This window comes from Staurois parvus, unplaced genomic scaffold (assembly GCF_062004578.1).
Source record: "Staurois parvus isolate SC_StPar_1 unplaced genomic scaffold, SC_StPar_1.0 ptg000049l, whole genome shotgun sequence".
Lineage (NCBI taxonomy): Eukaryota > Metazoa > Chordata > Amphibia > Anura > Ranidae > Staurois > Staurois parvus.
The window spans coordinates 2433836-2459458 of NW_028317845.1; the positions used below are offsets into that span (position 1 = coordinate 2433836).

The 25623-nt window shown below is 40.6% G+C and overlaps 1 protein-coding gene across 1 annotated transcript in view; it reads right to left on the minus strand.

The window, feature by feature from the left end:
• AGXT (alanine--glyoxylate aminotransferase) overlaps window positions 1-25623 on the minus strand; it is a 48353-nt gene that overhangs the window by 11368 nt on the left and 11362 nt on the right. The window contains exons 2-7 of the mRNA XM_089665877.1: window positions 20833-21025; window positions 11923-11987; window positions 11002-11102; window positions 8754-8824; window positions 3119-3203; window positions 1164-1259 (exon numbers count right to left, since the gene is read on the minus strand). Coding sequence (XP_089522003.1) covers window positions 1164-1259; window positions 3119-3203; window positions 8754-8824; window positions 11002-11102; window positions 11923-11987; window positions 20833-21025 — 611 coding nt within the window. The remainder of the gene's footprint in view (window positions 1-1163; window positions 1260-3118; window positions 3204-8753; window positions 8825-11001; window positions 11103-11922; window positions 11988-20832; window positions 21026-25623) is intronic.

Sequence of the window (25623 nt, forward strand, 5' to 3'; positions counted from 1 at the left end):
CCCCCAAATGACCCCTTTTTGCAAAGTAGACAGCCCAACGTATTTCATAACAGACATGGTGAGTTTTTTGAAGTTGTGATTTTTTTCTCATAATTTTTTGGAAAATTAAGATATTAAAAAAATAATTTTCACAATTTTTTTTTACATACTCTCACCAGTGCAGTACAGCATCAGCATATAACTGGTGTGGCGGTGATCAGGGACACTGACTGGTGACAGTACGAAAAAAAAAAAATTATAATTTTTTTTATGTTTTTATTTTTTATTACATTTTTTTCTCTTTTTTAAGATTTTATTTTTCAAATTACACTATGATCAAAGTAGTATAATGTTACCATAGTAACATCATACTACTTTGGAGAAGTGATCAGTATTTATTTGTTTTTTTACACAATATGATTGCTTTGCTATAAGCAAGCATTTAACTGAATGAAATCAATTAATTCGGCTTTTTTTTGTTGTGATTAGCTGTGATTGACCACAGCTAATCACATGACACAGATGGCCTGTGACTGGCCCAGCCTATGCATGTGATCACTGTGACCATTCACAGCTAGACACACTTGTATACAATGGATGACATGAAAGGAAACCATCCATTGCATTCAACTATCATGTGGCCTGCTGTGATTGGTCACAGCAGGTCACATGGTATTGGCAATGGGGCTGGTACACAGATCTGTCATCGGCCGTGTCCAAGATACACAGCCGGAGACAGATCTCACAACAGCACAGCCCTGCGGGCACACGCAAGGCACCATCCAGGAAGGACATCATATGATGCCCTCCAGGAGGGATGAGAGGTTCGCCAAGCCATCATTTGACTATAGGCTGGGTGGGAAGTGGTTTAAATAAAAAATATATATTTCTATAAAATATATATTTTCTGCAGCATTCAAGCAGCATTGCTACAACAAAGAGTTCAGTTTCTGTCTAGTTGTAGTAGTTCTAGAACTTTTCTTATATACAGTTTCTGGAACTTTTCTTATATACTGTAATGCAAACCATGTTACAGATATAATTACATCATACTTATGTACACCTTTACAGGTAACTAACAAAAGCAATTTTTTTGTGCAGGTGTTTTCTTATGTATTATCACCATGTATCCAGTGGTAAACCCTCAGTGACTTGTTATTGTGACTTTTCTTACTAGGACTTACATTCTTGGTTTCCCATCACACCCCCAGTAGTTTGCAAGCCAGTTCAGGTCCACATACAGTGATGGTGGCTTTGTTTTACGGCTGAATATCTTCTTACTATGCAGATGAGGACGGCAAGAAGAGAACAGATAGAAAATAATATACAGATATAAATGCTAAAAATACTGAAAGAAGGGAAACAATAAGGCTAATAAATTTAAGAGTCTTGATTAATGATTCCTCTTCATTAACAAAAGTAATAAGGGTTATGCTCCTAAACAAAGGGTATAACATAGTAGGCATGGGGGCCAGGGAGAAAGGGGACCCAATATGGGCATAAAACAAACTAACCAGCCTGCTCTAATATTGTCCCCTTCTTCAAATTAACGGGCTGGTAACTGGGAAAAGGGGGAACTTAATAAAACTGGAACAAAGAGGATCTGGAGCAACTGTGCATAGTGACCAATCAGCTTCCCTCCAGAGCTTTTTCAGCTAAGATTTGAAAATGAAATCTAGAAGCTAATTGGTTGCCATGCAAAGCTGCTCCAGATTCTAGGTGCTCCAGCCTTAGTAGGTTCCCCTCAAAGAGTAGACTACTTTTCCCACATTGATGGAACCAACCAATTCAATATAGTTCTGCTTAGGGTATACATAGAAAGCTTTGTAGGAGCATGGGGAGAAATCTCTGGTGGCAAAAGTAGTTTCAAAGTAGAAGCTATTGATTTAAGTCACCCTGCTTGCGGTACACAAGCTATGATGTAACCTATTTGGTTACAGGTGCTTTTTAACAACCATTACCAAGAGGTAGATTACCAGGTGATGGCAAATTCAAGCTATGGGCTTTGGTATTTTTTCACCGTAAAGGTACCCCCTAGAGAGAAAATGAAACCACATATAATGCCCACTAGGTAAGCTAGAAAGGATTTTTTTGTTAGTTAGAGGCTGGGTATCAGGTCACGGCTTCTGGAGCCCTTCCAGAAACTGAGAAACCTTTCTGGGAAAGGGGCGGAGGAGGGGAGGAGGGTCAGATCTGCATGTTTGAGGGACCTTGTCCAATCCCCAGGCAGAAGGCTGGGCCTAGTGACAAAGGACAACACTCAAATGTGGCAGAGCTTGGGAAGCTGGTGTGCAGAGTTGGGAGGATGATGGACTGAGAGGAAGACTGGAGTGTGGAGACTGGGAAGGGGCCCCAGAGAGGGGAGCCTACCTACAGGCTAGTTGCTAGACAGGAAAATCTTCACTGTTCCACTGTCTCTTAGGGAGGACAGTGCTCTTTTTTGATCCACATCTTTTTGTACAGTGTACAGCTTGCTAAGAAGTTTTTCCCCAGGTTTACAGGTCCTTGGGCATGACCCGCCCCCTCTATCTCCTCATTGGCTAACTGGCTGTGATTGCCATCAGTGGGAGCCAATGGCTCCCACTTGCTGTCTCAGCCAATGAGGAGGCAGAGACCCAGGACAGCCGAGGCTGTTGTTCACATTGCTGGATCGCGATGAGGCTCAGGTAAGTATTGAGAGGGTTGGGGGCACTGCTGCACACAGAAGGTTTTTTTTACCTTCATGCATAGAATACATGAAGGTATAAAACCTTGAGTCTTCACAAGCACTTTAACCCCTTAATAAAATAACTAAAAACCAGCTCAAGAGCTGTTTACTGACTCTGAATGTGCAAGTGTGGAAAATACGTGTTGCCTGGTTGTGCAGAGCTTAGGGGGGCCCAAAACAAATCCAGCATTCCAGGTGGTAGTGCTACACATGTATTCCCATTGTTTGCTCCCACCAGCTAACCACTCTTAAGGGGTGAAATAAAATGGACAAGTCAAACCATTCTAGTTGCTATTGTTCCCCCTTGAGATACTTTATGCTGACCACTTCTGGCCCCTCTCCCCTATTCCCCTATGCATGTTAGAGAGTGTATATGTTTAATTTAATGGGTTAATTGACTCTCTTGTTGGATTGTAGCTCATTATTACATACCTTGCTGCTTCGCTGAATGAAATAGGTGCTGTGCCTGGAGGGGCATTTAACACCTTCTGAGACCCAGAGTATAGAATATCGATTCCTGAGAAGAGACACACAAGAGTAGGACTCAATGGAGAGCTGAAACACGTATTGTTAGATACGGTCTTTCACCATATTTAAAGAAATGCCTAAAATCAACATAAGTACGCTAACCTACACCCACCAATGGCAAATTAGCTTTTGTTAAACTGCTAGCACTAAACTGCAAAAGTAATGGTTTGCACCACAGCATTATGTTGCTGTTGTTAAAATGTAAAATTGTAAAATGTAACTCGCAATGTAATAATCTATGAAAGCTCTACATCTCTTATTTTTTTTCTACCCCTTTCCTCTAATAATCTAAAAAATCTGAAGATCATCAAATGTTATACTTTAGCATTTATGTGTTTGTTTTTCAGTATTAAACATTTGGTTTTCTTTTTAAATGTCTATACAATTTACTATAGTCTCATTGTTTTGGCACCTCTGTAAATTAGTATACAAGCTGCCCAGCAGATGGCAATGTAGGTGCAGAAAACAAATATGGACTAGTAGCAGTTGCATTGATGTATAGAGTCCTAATATTCTTACTTGAAGATGTCATTCACTTAAGTAATGATTATCTATCGCAATAAAAAAGATGGAACGAAATGCGATCTTTTCAGTTCTATTAGGTCTGCTTCATATGGGCGATTGGGTACATACAGCGGATTCCAGAGGCAAAAATCAGGGGTTTCTTGGCACTGGGATCACAGGTGTATTAGAACAGCTGCGACAACTCACCGTATAAAGTAATGAAGGGCTAAGAGGAGCCATCGCTGTTCACATTAATCTGCACATTGAGGTTAGTGATGGATGTCTGACCCTGGATGCAAACAGATGCATCCAAGACCAGAGATCTGTCCCTAACCACATGTAACTGTGCAAGGTGCAGATATATGCAAAGAGCAATAGCTCCTCTTAGCCTGTCCTTGCTTTGAATATGTTGAGCGCAACTGTTTGCATAAATCTGTGATCTCAGCCGCAAGAATCCCCTGAGTTTTGTGTCGACCTACGTACTGCTGGGTTGAGGCTGTTTATGCAGCTAACCAGATCTGCTAATCTTCAGCACAGCCTTGGAGGCCATCCCCAGATCCTGCTGGGATGAAGATTGTAGGACCTTTCTGCAATGTGACCTTTGAGCACTGGTCTCTGCTTTTGGCACTTCCCAGACCTCTTCGTATTGTGTTAGTTAGCCACAGAGCACTCTCTGGGTCCAGAGCCATGGCACAGCCTCTGGTGTGATCCTATCTCTGGAGATTCACTTTGTGCCCATGGACAGAGAAGATGTCATGGTATGTAACATTAAAGGGTTAGTATTTGAAAAAATAAATAGTCCATAAACTCTGTTCCATAGGTTTAAACTAATTTGATTTTAAAATTATCCATTTATGCCTGTAGGCCAAACACTTCTGATATTTTCTGCAGCTCTGTCCTGTTCTCTCCCTAGTACAGACCAGCCATTAGGATGAGTGCCCCCTACTGGTACAGCTGTGAGTGCCCTCCTTTTGAGTCCCACACATGTGCTGTGCATTCCATCACAGCCAGTTCTTCTGCTGAGCAGTGATTCTGGCTAGCTTCTCCGGAAGATAAACTTTTCAGTAAAGAGTTGTACAGTTGTCCTCTGTTGCCATTTCCCTTGGGCATCTCATACACCCCTCCCCCCATCCAAGTTCAATTGCCCTGATAAAATCCAAAAAATCCAAGCTGAAAGACTGGTTACTGTTTCCTGGATGCAAGTCTGTGTGGAAGACATGTGTTGCCTGGCTATTGAGGACTATAGTGGGACCCAAACGTTAGCGACTCCTAAGGGGGTAGTTCGACACTTTTAATATGAACACTGGGTGGCTTAGCATCCATTATTCCCTATTCCTTCAAGTTTCCTCAAAAGGCTTAACATGCCAGGAATTATGTGCTGTGTCACTACCTTCAGATAGTCGCATACACTCACCGGACTCTGTTCCGGTCCTTTTACAGCACGGTCTTAGGTTTTCCTGCCTGTGCTACCATTGCAAGTGACACTTGCTGTCACTTACAGTTACCTGGTCACCTCTGGCCATTATTCTTTCCTATCTTATGCAATTGGCTTTGTATTAAGGTGTTCTCTATTAAATTGTTCCTGTTAAGCAGTACATGATGGATCCTAAGCTCAAAGAAAGAAGTGTGACTGCCTTGGGCCTCCCCATTTCACCACCCACTAACAGTTTCAGGGCTGCCTTCAGTGCCCTCTCTCTCCGGGACCTGACACTTTCAGTCTAGATCTTTGCCTCCTGCTTGAGTCCACATACTCCATGGACTCCACCTTAATTCCATTAGGTGTAGCATCTTACTAGCGAGGAGTTCTCTGCAGCTATGCTGGATTTTATGAACAAGGTTGTCACTGTGATTACTGGCTCTGAATGCAGAAATGAGTGTGGCTACCTCTATGCCTTCCTTCCAGAATGTTTATCTGATTCCTGCAGCTCTTCTAGCCTCTGAGCCATCTGCTGTGTATGCTGTCTCCTGAGACACAGCTGTCAGCTACCATTGCTCCCTGGGTTAAAGATACAAAATTGGTTCTTATCGATGCAAGTGATGCAAGCCATCTTTGCCACTTCCATACTGGGCACTTTTAGCCCCTTCCTCCCCAGGCCAATTTTCAGCTTTCAGTGCTGTCGTACCTTGAATGACAATTGCGCAGTCTTGCAAAACTGTACCCATATGAGATTTTCATCATGTTTTTCACACAAATCAAGATTTATTATGGTGGTATTTAATTCCCACTGGGTGTTTTCTTTTTACTAAGCAAATGAAAAAAGACCAAAAATTTAAAAAAAAAAATGTTTTCCATAATTTCTATTATAACATTTTGCAAACAGGTAATTTTTCTCCTTCACTGATGAGGCAGCACTGATGGGCATTGATAGACTGCAGTGATGGGCACTGATGAGGCTGCACTAATGAGTTGGCACTGGTGGGCATCGATGAGGAGGCACTGATGAGACTGCACTGATATGCGGCACTGATGGGCACTGATAGGTGGCAACGATGGGCACTGATAGGTGGCACTGATGGGCACTAATAGGCAACACTGAAGGGCACTGATAGGTTGCACTGACCGGCAGCACTGATGGGCACTGATTGGCAGCAATGATGGGCATTGACTGGCAGCACTGATGGGCACAGTTTGGCAGCACTGATGGGCACTGACTGGCAGCACTGATGGACGCTGATTGGCTTTATTAGGCAGCACTGATGGGCACTGTTGGGGGCTGCACTGATAATCAGGGCACTGAAATCAATACCCTGATTATCAGTGTAGATGTCTCCTTTCACACTTGCCGGACTGGCTTTCGGCAGTACTTTCCTCATACTGTAACAGTGTGAGGAAAGTAGTGCTGATAACTGGCAAGTGTATTTACAGTGTGATCAGCTGTGATTGGACACCGCTGATCACGTGCTAATGGGTCGAAGGACACAGAGATCACAGAGAGTATTCGACGACCACGCTGTAGCCATAATTTGGCTACAGCACGGTTGGCAAGTCGTTAGCTATGGAACAGCCTATTATATTAGCAATGTCACTAGTCTGGGATCCCTCTGAAGCCCCAAGACTATTAAAACATTTACTGATCCAGTACACTCCTTACTTGACAGTGTTCTGTATGGAAATTAGAACAATCCTGAAAAGCTTTTCAATCTTCTTAAAGATTCACATGTGAATAGGCCTTTATCAAGAAATCCTCACAGTAGACTGTAGAGGTGGTTTCACAGCTCAGCAAAACACTGACCGTATATATTGAGGATGCCCCAGTGTTTAAGGATGCTTCCAAACCTTTGTATTTCCCAGCAGGCCCTCCTATACAACCTGCCATAGCTATAATGTTAGTCAGTTAAACCTTTGGGAAATAGACTAGACTTATGTCACAGAATCCAGCTATTATTCTTACTGATCCTGTATCAGTAGAATGCTTGGAGTTTACTGTATATCTTCAGGCTTACATGATTGGGCGACTGGATTAATTGATAATGCTCTTCTTGTTTCCAAAATGAGTATCCTTTTCATAATTATGGTTGGTCTGTGGACTAGCAATGTAAAAATGTTTGCTCAGCATCTCTTTTGATGGTGAGCACCTTTTTGGATCTTCTTTAGAAAACTTTATAAAAAAGGTTACCGGCTATTTTCCTGTAACATGTTGTCACTTCTAAATAAACGTTTATGGAATAAAAAAAAAAAGGTTACCGGCTTGAGTACTCCTTTATGCTAGCAGAAAGAGTCTAGGCCTTACCCTGCGAAGATTTCTCTTGCCTCTGAAGCCAAGTAGAGTTCCTTCCAAGCTTCAAACCCAAAATTCAAACCCAAATTCTAAACACAATTTAGTTGACAGCCTTGATCCCCAATTCCCCCAAACCTGCAGGCAAATCCTCTTCAGCATGGAGTTACACCCCTCACTTTTCAAAGCGGGGGGATATCTGCTAGTCTTTGCAGACACCTGGTCAGCAACTGTCTTGGATGCCTGGATGAGAGACATGATGTTCAGGGGGTGAAGCTAGGGTTCCCCTCTCTGCCTCCACTACATGTTGTCCAAGCTGCCTGTGCCTCCACAAAGGCTAGTCAATCTTCATACTTCCCTTGCAGATTTAGTGACATAAGAAGTCATTGCTATTGTTCCAACAGAGAAAAAGCTTAAAGGTTTTTACTCCAACCTTTTTCACTTTGCCAAAACCAAAAAAGGCATCCACCCCATCCTGGATCTGAAGGCCTTAAATGTCTTCATTCAAGGCAAAATATTTTGCATGGAATCCACTAAGTCTGATATAACTTCCCTCCATCAGGGAGCCTTCTTAGCCTCTGTGGACATCAATAGAAAGCAAAGGTGCATAATCGCATGCACCAGTTTTCCAGCACATCAATGAATAAATTATCACTTCAATACAATAGAACTTTTGAATACTTAAAATCAAATTCTAGGCAGATATTAAATACTCTAAGAGTATGTGTCGACAAGCTTTGAACTTATGTCAATGGCATCAGTTTTACATGCTTCAGAGATCATTCAGAATTTAATGACAGTTGCATTTGATTTGCAGTTACCCTCAAGCAGGTTTCAAGCAGATTTTGGTTTCCCATAGACTCGTATGGGAATGCAACATATGCATGACGCAAAACAAAAATCCAGTGACACGGAATGACCCTAATTCATTAAAATAAAAGCATCACAATTAGTTATACCTAAATCTGACTTAGTATCAGCCTCTTGTAATCCCCAACAACAACACTGGAGAACTAGGGAGGTGTAGGGCAGCAAATGAGAGAGAGCAATGTGATGAATCATACTTTTTCTGTTGAATTACAAGCTGAGAGCTGCGAGGTGACCACATTGTATTAATTTATTACTGTAGAGAAAAGTCAGATCACCAGCCTGGCTGTACTGACAGCACTGTGTAAGTCTCATGACTGGATAGACCGTAACACAAATCCTTTGACAAGTAAAACAGCTGACATAAATTAATTTCAACTGTTTCTTAAGCTGTTTGCCCAGTATTTATCATTAATAGGATGATAAGAAAATGATATGAGAATTCGTCTTACCCTGTTTATCCATGTAGATGGGGGCACCTCCTAAAGAAGCCACAGAGTCTACAAGGAGCAGGCAGTTATACCTGAGACCAGAAAACAATAAAGAGTCAGACTGCTAAACAATCATACATTTGTTTTTATTCTCAGCTAATTTTAGGTTAATATTAATATTATACAGGATTTATATAGCGCCAACAGTTTGCTCAGCGCTTTACAATATAAAGTTAGACAATACAGCAACAATACAGTTCAATACAAGAGGGTTAGGAGGGCCCTGCTCCTTGGAGCTTACAATCTAAGAGGGAGGGGCAGGTGGTACAAAAGGTAATAACTGTGGGGGATGGACTGGTAGGAGGAATAGAAGATTCCATTATTAGCTGAAGGCAGGATAGGCTTCCCTGAAGAGATAGGTTTTCAGAGATCACCTAAAAGTGGGCAGAGTAGGCGATAGTCTGATAGATTGGGGTAGAGAGTTCCAGAGGATGGGTGAGGCTCTGGAGAAGTCCTGGAGACGAGCATGGGAGGAGGAAACAAGGGAGCATTGGTTTTAGACTGTTCCATCTCAAGGAGGTCCCATCAATGATGATAATGCTAGACTCCAATCTATCCTTCCAGCCCCATGTCCAATCGCTGGCAAGTTCATGCAGGCTCCACCTTCGCAACATCTCCAAAATATGTTCGTTCCTAACCCCAGACACTACTAAACAACTCATTCATTCCCTTATTATCTCTTGACTCGACTACTGCAACTCCCTCCTCACCGGCTTACCTCACCACAGACTATCCCCGCTTCAGTCTATCCTGAACTCAGCGGCCAGACTCAACCACCTTACCAACCGTTCCAAATCCACCACCCCCCTCTGTCATTCCCTCCACTTTCGATTGCCCAACGCATAAAATTCAAACTACTAACATTGACGTACAAAGCTATTCATAATACTGCCCCAAACTACATCACCGACCTGATATCCAAATACCACCCAACACGTACTCTTCGCTCCTCACAAGACCTCCTACTCTCCAGTTCCCTGGTCTCCTCCTCCCATGCCAGACTCCAGGACTTCTCCAGGTCTTCCCCCATCCTCTGGAACTCACTACCCCAATCCATCAGACTGTCACCTACCCTCCTCACCTTTAGGCGCACCCTGAAAACCCATCTCTTCAGGGAAGCCTACCCCGCCCTCACCTAACAGCCGATCTCCTCCACTCCTCCTAACACTCCATCCCCCACAGCCATTTCCTCCTGTACCACTATCCCCTCCCTCCTAGATTGTAAGCTCCAAGGAGCAGGGCCCTCGAACCCCTTGTGTATTGTATTGTTACTGTATTGTCTCATGTACTGTCTCCCACTATAATGTACAGCGCTAAGCAAACTTTTTGGCGCTATATAAATACTGTATAATAATAATAATGCCTTGCTGTTTAAAACTAAACTGCATGATTGAACAATCGACATTTGTCAAATGGTGCATTGGCGGGAGGGTCACATACTGCTCAAATTTCAGCCAAGCCAGTAGGAATTTTCCAAAATTTGTGCATTGTATGGCTCGGGTACCAACATAAACTGACTTGATGTAAGTGAATGAAAGTGGACATTCATCTGTTGATGTCCATCCATAGACATAACCAGGGGCGGACTGACCATTTGGAAACTTGGGCACTGCCCGAGGGCCCGGGGTCAATAGGGGGCCCCATGAGATGCCACTGGTATCTTTTTCATAGGCTTTTTTGAGTTTGGGCAAGGACACAGGGGCCCCATGATCCCCTATTGCCTGGGGGCCCCATGAGTTGTTAGTCCGCCCCTGGACATAACATTGTGGTTCAATCTGGATCTGTCTGAAAAACTGACAGACGAATCCAAACTTAACACCTGTGTGAAAGGGCCAAAAGTCCTGCCAGAAGTACAACTTTAAAAGACATAAAGATATAGTGAGATGTTGTTTTCTGTTCAAAAACCTTTTATCTGTCCCAGGAGATTCATATGAGGTAATGATTTTAAAGAAAAGAAAGACAGAAAGTGAGGAGAAACAATAAGAGTGATGGAAAGAAGAGTATATCTCAAAATGATAGTTCCCTACAACCCTAGCACCCCAAAGTGAATTAGAGTCCTAGAGCAGGGTACATAACATTTAGAGATACTGTATATGTAATTAATGCATGGTTACATTTCTCGTGGGTCTCACAAAAATGTTTTTCTTTTTTCACATATCTATTCATACAACATTAAATGTTTTTCTTTTATGGATGCAGAAGCACATACCGATGACATAGGTCTCCTAATCCATCTAAAGGTTGAACAACTCCACTAGATGATTCTCCATGAGTTATAAAGAGGAGGGATGGCTTGTGCTCTGCTAGACCCTGGATGCAAAATAAATAAATGAATGAGAAAATAAATAAAGTCAATTGACATTGGTATGAAACTATTGGGAATTATTAGACTCCAAACAGCCATTGAAAATAATCCAGCAACTTGTCAAACTTATTCATTATTGTAATAAAGAAAACACAGATACCCACACTAACCAGTACAATTTCTTTTTGTTTTAGTCTGATAACTGTAAGCTGAACTCATGCCAGATACAATCAAGCTATTAATTCTGTTATTACATCATTACATTTAAAAACAGCTGGTAAAAGTGCCTGGGCCTGTTGTTGTTTCCCTGTCAAATCTAAAGAGGGTGTGATCTGGGGAGGGCCCTGAACCAGGTTGTATCCATCCTTGGTATAGTGTGAATTAAAAAATTCACTTTAATGTGGAGCTGCAAGCAAATATTAGAAAAACTTTCTTTGGTTATGTATGCATTCATGCAGAAATAATCCTTTAAAATTGCTCACCTGCTAGCAAATTTTTTAACTGCACATGGACTGCAACATAAGATGTGCCAGTGATGGAGTTGAGGCAAGAACTCGGACCTAGCATTCATTGCTGGAGGAGAACCATCTCAGAGGTAAGTGTGTCATAATTTGTAAGTACAGCATACTTACATATTGTAAGTGGTGGCTGGCTACCCCCCCCCCTTCTTTTTTTTTAACTTTTCAAAAGTTATTACATGCATTTATAAATAGAGGCATTACAATTACATTTATCTGATTTATCTGAGCCCCCATATATTGGTAGCCATGAAATACCCCAGCGAAGGAGTATGAGATTACAGGATAAATGCTCCTGACTGCTTACCTTTTCTATTTCCTTTACGGTGAAGCCTTCACCTGGTGGTTTTGATATGAGACGGACATCAGCACCTGAAATGTAAAATAGTTTGAAGGGCTAAAACATTTCTTCCACATAATTATTTTGATAAAGACAGAGCTTTTTTAAGCAATACACTATATCAGAGTTTTTTTTATAACCAGGCTTCCATTGAACCCTAGGGTTACTTCAGAGGGTTCCTCCTATAGGTTCCTCTTAGGGGTTCCCTGAGCTACAAGCAGTTTTTTCCGGTCAGGTAAGTTTCCACAGACACCAATGGTCTTTCTAGCTATCTGTAAGGAAGTCATTCTTCCCAGTGATCACAAGTGTAAAGAGCATTCTCCCACTGACCATCACACTAATGTATCATGAGTTGAAGATATAGTCATTTTTAGCAGGGAAAGATATTTCAAGGGTTCTTCTGTGTTGAAAGGTTGAGAAAAGCTGCTATAAATACTCTTCACTGCTTTTTACAAAAGAAGAAAGTGACTCCTTTTCATGTTTGATTCTTGAAGGCACGCGCAGCTTTTATTCTAGTTTTCTTTGCAGATAATGTTGAATGATTGGACCTGTGTTTCTGTTTTTGAAGTTGCCTACCTTTCTGTTGCTGGATAGACCACTAATATATCTGGAAATCAATACAGTTCTCATTTTAGATTTCCTAATCTGATACTTTTTTTCATATATTGCTTCCATTCCTTAACATTACAATTTAACATATATGACGAGATAACTCCCAAACAATAACATAGGAAGTATAAAATTTCAGTGACAGAGAAATAAAAGTAGACATAAAGCCAATCATTAAATTTGTATATATTTTTATCATAATATTTCAAAAGTTGTTTTAATTTTTTTTTTAATTTGCAGCATTGATTAATATTTGGTGCTCCTGCCATGAAGGTCTTTGGTAAGGCACTTCCTGTAATGAAGTGACAACTGTCTCAAAATTGTGTCACTACATTGTCATCCTGTCACATGTATCCAATGTTGCCACCTGGCCAGTACTTTGCCAGCCTGGCTATAAAAGTGGAATTGTTGCCAGAGTAGGAAAAAGACCATAACGCTGGTATTTTTTCCCAGAAAACAGGCAACCCTACATGTGCTTCTGGAGGCGACAAGCGGCTGTGGTCACACTTTGCCTGGACAAGGACCACAGCGGCAACTACAGTACAGTATGTATATTTGGTCCAGTGCAATGATATGATGCTCAAGAAAGTGCATGTAGACTAGAAATGGTTGACAGAGGCTCTAGCAGATCAGTAGCACTAGGATGAAATGATTAAAGATACATTGTGCTTTAGCAAATTATGTGTGATCCAGTTAAGGTTTAGATCTACCTTAGTGACAATATACATCACAGGAGAGTACAATCTATATTCATTGAATGAATAGAAGGTATGGCCAGGCACTTTTTGAAAACTAATGGTTGACATATCTCTGCATGTTTGACAATTTTTCTTTCACACTCTCGACTCTGTTATGGAGCCACATACCCATTATTTTATCATTCAGTATGATATTCTTAAATGTTTTATGCATTACTATATGTATACTGTGTGTTTATAATGGCTCCACATTTCTAAAGATTTGTAAATTCTGATATGCTTTTCCCTTTATTTCCTCTCTTCAAGTTCTAACAAAGAAATAGAGAATAATAATACCCCAGACCACATTGATTCATTTGCCCTTCATGTGTATAGGCACTTTAACAAAACAGATGAGTGCAGATGAGTCAGAGTAAAACATGATCTACTCTCTCCTGACCTGGATCAGACATCCATCTCTGTAATGTAGCTGGCTATACAGACAGATCATAGAGATCAATAGTTCCTATGTAATTATACAGTAAGTCTCTTTCTCCTTCACAGGCTAAAAAGAGAGAAAGACAAAACAAAAAAGCAAACATCCTTAAAGAATCCATATAGGGCACACTTATCACCAAGATTTGTTTTATTTATGTATTCATTTATTAATTTTATTACAGGTACTTTTAAAGTGCCATCAATTTTTTTCATACTTTATTCATATCGACAAAGAGTACAAAAAAGCAAAAGGAAGGCTTATGTTGTGAAAATCAAGGTGTAATACAGTCGGAATTAGGATATTCCAAAGAAGGGACAAACACGGTGAAACTGTGTGGATTATTGACTCGATAGGGAGGAGATTACCTCCCACTAAAAAGGTTTTGTACTGTACATGTTTCAAAAGATGAAAAAGAGAGCAGTTAGATGGAAAAAGAAAGAGAGAGGGAACACAGCAACAAGGCTAGAGGAGGGAAACAAAGGGGGAATAGGAGATTTGAGAAGAGGTTGGCAGTCCAACTCAAGGCTTTACTGTGTGAAATGCACAACTAGGTGCAAGAAGCTCTTGGTATTTGTGACAGACCCAACCAGGACAGGGGCTTTTGGAGGGGACTAGGGGCTAGCCTTCTACCCACTGATTATGGCCCATGGAGGAGACCGGGGATTTTGTCTGCTTCATCTGGTCAGAGCATGGAAAAGAGCTTGGTTAAGCATCTGATCACATGGAGAGAGCGAATCAGTCTCTGATGTTGGATAATAGCGTGATGAATGCTGAGAGTGAGGCTTGGATTACCTCTCTACATAAAGACAATAAATCTTCCCTTCTGGAGTGGATGGAAAGAGGTAATATGGTGGCCCTCATGCGGACTGGGTTGAAGGAGCTCCTCTATTTGGGACAGAAATATTTATTAACAATCTTCCTCAAGAAATCTATGAATATAAATAATTCCACATTTCAGACTGGAATATTGTATGACTTTTGTTTTATGATGAACAGATTATAAGAGTGAAAGCAAACACCTGAAAGACAGCATGTGTAATATACTTTGTGTATTCAGGGGTGGGTTTGTTGCTAGTCTGTCTGCGGTGGTCTCCCTGATTAATTAAAGCATTGTTGGGGCGCTTGGCTGTTGATTAGCTTACTGTTATTTAGATCACTGTTAGCTGTACTGTTTACCGTTTACACTGTTTAGGATTATATGATCAAGCTCTTATCTAATCAGCGTGGGATGTTTATCTCAATGTGTAAAATGTGGCCCTATTTCTGAAGTATATATAAACCTGCGTTCTTGTTCAATAAAGTAGTTCCAGTTTGGCATCTAAGCTAGTCTTGTCTAGTCTTGGGTACAATGCCCAGCTATAATACTTTGGTCCTGCGTCCCAGTGGTGAGGAAGCGGTTCTCTGACGGAGTCACCCAGTCGGGGTGACAGGCGTTCCGTCACAGATTTTTTTCTCAGAGAATGTAAATTGAGTCTAATGAAACCATGTTTTGCAGAAGTGGGCTTCTTGTTTTCGTAATGATGAGATAAGATCCTCCATATGTATTATTTCACTTACTGACCTTATCCACTGTTGTACGGGGAAGGGGGGATTTCCATAGTGCTGGGATGCATGCCCTGGCCGCATTGATGAGGTGTCAGTATTTCCATTTAGACCAGGAGCTAAAAGACAGGCAGCCAGGTTCTGCTCTATACACAAGTTAGTCAAGTCATAATTCAAAGTGCACATGCCCTGCCAGAAAGATCGAATCAGCGGGCACATCTAGATTATATGATATAGTGTTCCTCTTTCAGTGCCAGCAGTTAGGGCTAACATTGGGGAATATGCAGTGCAGTCTGGTCGGGACTCTATACCAATTGGCAAAGAGCCTTTAGCTGTATTTCTGTACTCGGAAGAATATGGAGGATTTATGTGCGAAAAAGAGAACAAATTCTGTTTGTTCTGGTTTAAGATTCAGGTCCAAGTCTCTTTTCCATTCAGTGATGAAGGGAGGAACATATCCCTCTGGGAAAGTTGTCAGTGTGGCATAAGCCACGAAAAGTTAATTTCTAATGGAGGTGGTAGTGTTGCACTCTTGTTAGAAAGGAGTGAGGGAGTTATCACCACAGGACATGGTATGGAAGTCAAGTAGTGTCTAAGTTGATAAGCCTGCCTAGAGGGCAGTGCTGTCAATTTACATATATATACACTATATTGCCAAAAGTATTGGGACTCCTGCCTTTACATACACATGAACGTTCATGGCATCAGAGCCTTAGTCCATTAGGTTCAATAATGAGTTGGCCCACCCTTTGCAGCTGCAACAGCTTGAGCTCTTCTGGGAAGGCTGTCCACAAGGTTTAGGAGTGTGTCTATGAGAATGTTTGACTTTTCTTCCAGAAGCGCATTTGTGAGGTCAGGCATTGATGTCGGAAAAGAAGGCCTGGCTTGCAGTCTCCGCTCTAATCCATTCCAAAAGTATTATCAGGTTGAAGTCAGGCCAGTCAAGTTCCTCCACTACTCATAACTCGCTCATCCAGGTCTTTACGGACCTTGCTTTGTGCACTGGTGTGCAGTCATGTTGGAACAGCAAGGGGCCATTCCCAAACTGTTCCCACAAAGTTGGGAGCTTAAAATTAAGAGTTCCCTTCACTGGAACTAATGGGCCAAGCCCAACCCCTGGAAAACAACCCCACCATAATCCCCCCTCCACCAAACTTTATACTTGGCACAATGCAGTCAGGCAAGTACCATTCTCCTGCAACCGCCAAACCCAGACATGTCCATTGGATTGCCAGACAGAGAAGCGTGATTCGTCACTCCAGAGAACATGTCTCCACTGCTCTAGAGTCCAGTGGCAGTGTGCTTTTCGCCACTGCATCCAACGCTTTGCATTGCACTTGATGATGTAAGGCTTGGATGCAGCTGCTCGGCCATGGAAACCCATTCCATGAAGCTCTCTACGCACTGTTGTTCGCTAATCTGAAGGCCACACAAAGTTTGGAGGTCTTTAGCTATTGACTCTGCAGACAGTTGGTGCCTTCTGCCCACTGTGCTCTTCAGCATATGCTGACCCCGCTCTGTCATTTTACAAAGCCCACAACTTTGTGGCTGAGGTGCTATTCCCAGTTGCTTCCACTTTGATAAAATACCACTAATAGTTGACCGTGGAATATTTAGTAGCAAGGAAATTTCACGGATTGACTATTGCACAGGTGGCGACCTATCATGGTACCACACTTGAGCTCAATGAGCACCTAAGAGCGACCCATTCTTTCACAAATGTTTGTAGAAGCAGTCTGCATGCCTATTTTCTTGATTTTATACACCTGTGGCCTTGGAGATGATTAGAACACCTGAATCCAAGTATTTGGAGGGGTGTCCCAAAACTTTTGAAAATATAGTGCGTATATATATATATATATATATATATATATATATATATATATATTTAGTTCAGTCACATCAGTCCGTGCCCTCAAGGAACTTAGAATCTAAGGTCCCTAACCCACGTTCATACATACACATATAGGGCCAATTTAGACAGGAGCCAGTTAACCTACCAACATGTTTTCGGAGTGTGGGAGGAGACTGGAGTGTGGAAGGAAACTCATGCAGGCACAGGGAGAACATGAAAACTCCAGGAGGGTTGGAATGTGGTTGGTATTTGAACTGACAACCCTAGTGCTAAACTTGTATTGATAATAATCTGGGTGTGTATGGGGCACAAATAATTTTTGATATCTGTTTAAATTTCCAGTGCCTAAGGTAGTTATATCATGGCCTCAGAAAACATATTCAGAACCTACACTCCTCCTCTACTACTTGGCTGAAAATTCTTGATCAGTCACACAATATGTAGCATAACCTCTTAAAAAATATTGCCATTTTTCAAGTAAGATGATCAAATGGCAAGGTCAGATATTTCAACATAACTGCATACACTGAGAAAGGGGGAAAAATCAAGGGAGACGGGAACAAAAGTGGAGCTGTTACTGACAACAACCATAGAGATTTAATCTTTTAATTTATGGAAAAATTTAAATATATGAAATAATAAATGGAATATATGAAATAATATAAAATGAATTCTGATTGGTTGCTATGGGCAAAAACTTAAATGCTGTTCCTATTGACACATCCACCCTTCCTATTATAAATTATATAGAAAATAGAACAAAAGTTTCATGTGATACCCAGTTCAAAGTTAATGGTAATAAGTTGTGACCAAATATTCACTGGTTATTTAAACTTTAACATTAAAACATTAAATATTATTAGCCCTCTGCAGTAATGATTAATTTCTAGACTCTTAGTGAACCAAACTGTTAATGCTTGCCAGATAAAGTCCAGAGCAGAGTCCAGACCATCACAACTGGGAACTGACCAGGTGTAAATGCTGGAAAACAGCAAGGTATGTCAATGATTAACCTGTCAACATGAGAATGAACTGCATATTCCACGTAGGTAGTATATCCAATTTGCCCTGTAAGACTGTGCATGAGCTACACTTCCACACTGGTTGATGTCGTTGATGTCTGTTGGTGTGGAATCTCCAGAGTCAATAAAAGGAAACACTGTGAGTTCAAGTGGCTTAGCAGCTTCAATTAATGTTAATTAATATCAAAGAATAAACATGCCTTTGAGTATTATTCCTCATACCCCTATATTTTAGGTCTCAAGCACAGTGGCCATTTTAGTAGGGGCAGAAGGCATAGTTGCACCATCCAGGCCCACTGCTGGCAGCCCGTAAAACTCTGAGAGTATGAAAGATGCTCTGGCTGGATGAGACCGCAGGGCTGATTTCCCAGGCAAGGTTGTATAGAACACAGAAATGTCTATTGGAAGTTGACCTGTAATAGAAGAGCTCTTATACTCACCTCTCCAATAGCCTTTGTTTTCTAACTCTACTCTATTCCAACGTTGTAGCCTCCATTATTATTTTTAACACTTGACACTTCTGGGAGTTTCAGATGCCTGTGTCACCCGCCACTCATCATGGTTACATCCTTAGACCCCTATGTCATTGTTCAGCCTTGTAGTAACAAAGGGGTCGGAGGACAAAATCAAATCCTGCAGCAGACAAATGATATAATTTTTCTAGATTCCTTCTCCCAGGCAGACATCAAGAGACTATGCATAGATTGGAAAACAAGAACTATTTATTCTTAATAAATGGTAACTTTTTCTTTGGAAAAATATAAAGCGCCACACCAGGAATTAATTATTGCTGACATGCACAGTTACTGATAAATTCACATTAAATCAAATGTATAGTGGTTTAAAATTTAATTTCTTTATTATGGTCAGGTAATTCTGAAATATAGCATATTACTATTTTACAGACTGCTTTTGAGCTAGCAGGTGACGCTTTTGCCTCCTTTTAACATTTCAAGGCTCTTAGTTTGAATGTTTGATAAAAGAGGACTATTTTTTACAGCCTATGACTCATCTGCATTGGCTCATCCCTTATCCAATGACTCATTCCAAAGTTTCCAAAGCTGAAATCCAGGCTAAACAAATTTTATTTAACAAGACCTTGAATAATATTACTTGATTCTTGATGTTTTTGTGTATTTCGTCCAGACCTGTGCTGTGGTCCAACATTAAGTAACTTCTGCTCTTTGCCTCTGTGCAAGAGTTTCCTGTACTAAACACCAGTCACTGCTGATTTCTTTCCTTGTACAGGATGACTGGTCTTTTATCTGCCCCATTGTACTTTTGTAACTGATTAGTCCCACCAACAGCTCTACTTGCTGCACAAGCTTTGTCCAGCACAGTGACAATGTAACTGCCACATTTACAAGATAATATCTACGTATGCCAAGGCCTTTGGTGCACACAAAGTGGATTTAAATAAAAAGCAAACGGCTGTCTTCTTAGCTAACCCATAATTTGGTGGGAATCCTTTGTCATGTAACAAAGTAATTTAGTAATACTAGAAGCAGAAGTTTACAGAGCTGAGCCAAGATGACCAGACTCAAGCAGGTCACTTCCAGAGCTACAGACAACAGGGAAAAGTAGGTTATTTATTGTATATGGCTCATATCTCCTAGCATAATTTTCTTAACAAAATATGCAGTACAATGAGATAGATTTAGCTCTTTTATGTTGCTTGAACACAATACTGTACAACACAAATATTAATGTGCAGATTAAACCACATACCTGCATACAGCACCTGGAGGGAACAATATCAGTTGGTAAATGTATTTACACTTCTCAAAGTAGAGTTTTACTTTAAGCTCCCATGCACACTTGAACATTTTTCTGCTTGTTTCCCTATGCCTGGCTATACCTTACTATGCCTGACAACGCAGAATACCATTCTTTCAAATTGAGCCTGTTCACACTTGTATGCTCAGTTGCCCTACAGTCTACACACAAAGAAGTGTATTTAAGAATTAGCATTCAATGGGTACACCTGTACACACAATACACATATTTCACATGCATTTTTGCAAATTCTTTAACAATTGAAGAATTTCTTTCCTCCTATAGAACTGCTCTTCTCCCCTTGCCCAGTCTAGGACAAAAAAAAACCTCATGAAGCTTGATACATGTACAAAAATGACCGTAAAACATTTGTAATATGCCTGAAAAACAACTGTAAATTACTTGGAAAAAAAAGCTCCAAAATCTCTAGGAGTACGCACTGCTTATGCTCTGCTCAGGTGTGAATGCAGGCTTAAGCATTTCATACATTGAATAAGAATTCTAAAAAAAAAAAGGTAGAACCTTAACAACCCTGTGACCCAATTATGAGTGAGGCTCAGCATTATATCAATGCATAGCTGTATCAGCTGTGTCAGCTGCTCGATGACTTACATCTGTATGGGCAAGGGGCAGTTCCCAGCACTGTTCTAATTATTACAGATTAAACTCAAAGTATAACAAATCCAATTTTTTTCAAAAAAATAACATGGTTAAAACCATTGAATAAGCATCACTGCAGTCTGATTATTTAGTACTGGATTACACTAAGGTGCCTTATCCTTACTGGATGCAGTATGGCCTTGTCCTGTCTCTCTACATGAATATTTGTCTCTACCATACAGCATTAGAAAGTACGGTACCAATTTTATTTCTGACTGACAAAACTGTTTTACTTACCTATTCTCTGAGCAATATCAGCAGCTCTCTCACCCCAAATACCTTTGGTAGCAACAAGCACTACATCCCCTTTCTCCACCACATTAAAGATGGCTGTCTCCATAGCGCAATGGCCTGATCCACTCACAGCCAGGGTCAGGTTGTTCTGTGTCTGAAAGGCATACTGTATTCCCAGCTTAATGTCATCCATTATCTGCAAAGAATAATACAAGGTGTCTGTAAAATACAGAACCACTAACTCCAGGCATACATTTGAAGTACTTTACCAGAGGTGTCTTTTGCATATCACTAGGCATTTTTGAATGCAAAGCCCAAAAATATTCATTAAAGTTTAATGACAAGTGATATAAAATGTTAGTCGGTGTATCATTTATTTCTCCATTAAAATGTATGTCATCAATTCCAGGTTATAGACTAAAGTGGTTGCATTTTAAGAGATTACAACAGGTCTGCAGGAGCTTGATGACTTCCTCTATTTCCCTTAAAATCATCAAGGGCAACTGAAATCCTAGGGCATCACTTTTGGCCATTATGCTTCAAGATAGACCCTGCAGACCTGTGCCTGAGATCTCCCACATGCACTGCACATATTCAAGTCATTAAATACAGTAACTCACTAAACCAGCCTTTCTCAACTTTTTTAACATGGGGGAACCCTTAAAAAAATGTTCGGGGTTAGGGAACCCCTGCTAATAATTACTATATTTACAGCTTACTGTACACTAATGGGATGCTTGCTAGAAAGATTGCTCCTTACATTTGATATCATTGAGAAGAATACCCTTTACAGATAGCTAAAAAGATCACTGTTGTCAGTAGTTACTCATCCGAGAGGCAGAAGCTGCTCATTGCTCAAGGAACCCCTGACAACCCCTGGAGGAACCCTTGGGTTCCTCAGAATCCTAGCTGAGAAAGGCTGCACTAAACCAATATATCTCAGGAATTCTAGCAGTGAGACCTCTGCACCTGACTCTGCAAGTCCTTCTTGCCTACCATGACCATTACAAGGGAGTGTCACTGTTTCTGTTACATTTAACTACTGGGACGCTACATTCACATAGCAGTCTAACTGCATCCAGGGACGGCCGCTGGCAAGAATCAATAGATTCTTGTTGGTGGTTGTAAACGCTACTTACACACACTGTGTGTACAGCTGCAGCTGTATGCTGGTGGCTGTCAGATTTGTACTCTGTACAAATGAATGGCTAGTGTCGCTACTGTTCACATGTAACTGTTCATCTGAGCAAGTACATGCAAATAGAACCTCCAACTAACCCTGAACACAGAAAGTGTGCTTCCAGAGTTGGTGTTTCAGCTGTGTTTTGGCCACACACAAACTGGCCGCAACTACTGTTGTTGTGTCCAGATGTGTTTAGTTGCCTCTGAGCACAGCAAACTATCCACAACTAAACTATTATGTGAATGTATCCTTCTACTATAGGGTAGGGGTCTATGCATTTTCTAAAAAAAAGGGCACATTTACTGTCCTTCGGTCTGTATGGGGACCAAACTGTGGGCAGTGGTAGTAGAAATTGACTTGGCATCAGTGGGAGGAATCGTGCCTCATCTTTTGTATTAGGGGAAGAATAGTGCCCTATCATTGGGGTCAGTGGAAGATATAGTGTCTGCTATCAGTGGGAGAAATAGTGCCCCAAGGGTCGAACAAAAGCAAGCAAAGGGCCACATCCAGCCCCGGGCCTCAGTTTGGAGACCGCTAGTATAGAGAATTCAGCCATGAGTATGAGACTGCTTGGCTGGAAAATCTTGTTTGTTTGGACTTCAATAGTAATCTTTGACAGCAGTGTTAATTTAATAGTGAGCTGACATGTAAATTGTGTCCATCAATTCAGTCTAACAGTCAATTCAGTCTAGGTATGACATTAGTGTGAATTTTATTTGTTATTTAGTTCTTATCAATTACATTACTCCAAATGTGCTTCACATACCAGTAACTAGCATTGTGTTGTCCAAAAGTCACTATAAAACAGATAGATATACATAAAATTATGTCACTTTTTGTTTATAGGCAAAGTTGACCATTGCATTGTACAACTGCCCAATCAAAATGTTACAGGGGACAGGTATTACGGTGTATTTGATCAGTGTAAAATGTTCTTACTCCGCTTGGCAACCTGAGTGCCACCTTCATCTGCTGATGGATTGCTCACCGATGTCCACATGTGTATAGATCAATAGAAAATATTTAACATGTTCTCTAAATGCCATTTGTAAATGAGTTCCTGTGCTGCCTCTTTTTACCCTGCTGCTGTAGACACTGGTCTCTGACTACTGTATAGTAAATACAGCTCTGGAGGCTGTCTTTATGAATATTACATTAGACCATCTGTACTCACACTACTAAGATCCATTTTTATAAATTTGTTATTTTTCAGAATCTGTTTTACAGCTGGGGAGTTGACGAAATGAACAAGAATTTTAAAAATAATGCAGTAATGTTTGCAGTTTCGATAAATGATTCACAGTGTTCAGACATTTTTGTGTACCTTTATGGGTCTAGCCTGCAAAGAATGTTCAGTCAACATAATTGGGAAATGTTTGTTATGGGGCGACACTGTCAGGGTAAACATTTGAATTAGATCATTTGTTCTAATTGTTAGGTAGTGGTTGCAAGACAATATAATAACAGCTTTTTGTGCTCAGCTATTCTCTAAGATCCCAGAATCTTCCCATCATTCTCTGGTCATTTACTTAGTTATTTTCAAGATGTTCCTTGGCTGTGCAGTGTCCAGGTTTTTATTTCGGTTACCTGTTTTATAAAACCAAATGAAAGCTATCTGTGTCATCATGTAATTTTGTCCTGTGTGGATACATGCTGTTATAGATTGTTGTGTACAGTTTGTGTGTTATTGCTTAATAAAGCAATAGCCCAATAGATTACTGCAAATTGGATGGTAACACTTAACTACAAAATCTATACACATAAATTATTATCCCCATTAGTCAAATACACATGATTGCTTTGTAAGGTTTTTGGGCAGAATTGTAGACACAGGAACCAAGCTTCGTAATCATATTCAGGTTATTTGCAAAAGGTTATTATGTATGGCCCCCAAAATGACTCTTTTCTTTGTCTTTTTGGTATTTGCAAAAGTACATTAAATAACAGCTGCCTTAATTGCCTTACAGCTTCCAGTTAGATTTAGGTCTAGTATCCACAAGCATTTTGATTATCTTTTAAATGCTTTTGCCTAAATTATATTGTTACCCTGTTTTTGCCATGTATTTATCATGTGTTTTCTATGCATTTAGAGCTGGCATCAGATGCTGACCCAGAATGGGAGGGGGCATGATAAGTTTAATAGGTGGTGGATAACACAAACAATGAAAGAATTAATATGAAATGCTGTATGTAGGATATGTAGGGGAAGGCATAATCCATTTTGAGGATGCATTGGAGCCTAGTTCAACCTCATAATGTCAGATCTCCATGATTTCGTATTAATGTGTATAAATAAATAAAAGCAAAGTGCAGTCTGATCTCAGACTAATATGGCTGGAATGGGGAAGGAATAGAATCTCTGTTAGGTTTTGAATACTTATAAAAAGTGGTGCTCAGCGAGAGCGCTTGACAATAATATAGCAGCTAAATGTACCATAAAAAGGAACCAATAACCTTCAAAACAGCATATAAAATAAAAAAAGTGCAGGTTTTGAATACTGATTGTTTCATAGTTTTCTAGATTTCCTATTTACCTACCATGCTGTGTAATACCTATCTCATGGACAGGAAGTGAAGGGAAATCTCGCCATAGGACACACACAAAAGTCAGGACCACACAGAGGTAGCCACAGCAAAAGTATGTAAAAGTAAGTTATTCATACTCTCTATCTAAGCACCAAATCACAATCGACAAGCCTGTGTCATATTTTAGATGTTTATTCCTTACCTGGAATATCTCAGGATGTATTGGATTCAACACTGGTAATGCTCCTGCTGCCTGGACACGAGGATACAAATTGGAAGGGCCAGGCCCCAACATAAGCCTCTGAGGAACATGTATAGGAAGTAGAAGGGATTCAGGGACACTAACAGACAGCAGTGAAGACATCCTTCTATGCCAATCAGTTTCTGGTGAGTGTAGGTAACAAATATTCTCTGCCCGTTATATAGTGTCTTCATTAACAAGAGCTGCCAAGTAAAAAAAAAAAAAAAAACAAGAGCTGCCTAGTGACCCTTATCCTGTTATTAGATCTAAGATTGCATCTTACACACAGACTCAGCACTGCAAGCACGGGAATGCTTCCTCCATATCTCCAGGAATGATACCGTAGCCTGCCATGGCATCTATGGAGAGGCTTTCCTGAATCATCTGGCATCAACGTACCTTCTATTCAGGCCACAGAAGATTCTTTCATCAGCAATCTCATTGTGAGCTATTACACAGCAGATTTGTTCAAGGAAAATAAAAGAGAATTACACACATTGCAGTGCAATGGAAAGATTAATTTATCAAGTGAAGTGCAACCTTTTTCATTCATTTGTGATCTCAATGTCTGTGTGTTAAATATTTTCAGGCACTTGCACTATATTCAGTATGTGCTCTTCAGCTATTATTCAGCTTGTGTAATAACAGAAGTAAATGTGACTTCCAGATTAAGGTAAACCAGCTCAATTTTTCTGAGTGATTATGTGCAAGCCACCATTAGTGCCTGCGGGGATGGGACTTTTTTCATGTCAGAACTGCTTCTATCCCTATAAGTTAAAGCAGAACTTAACTGCATCTAAGCACCACAAACCAAAAATGCTATTGACTTCATCAAAGGCAACTC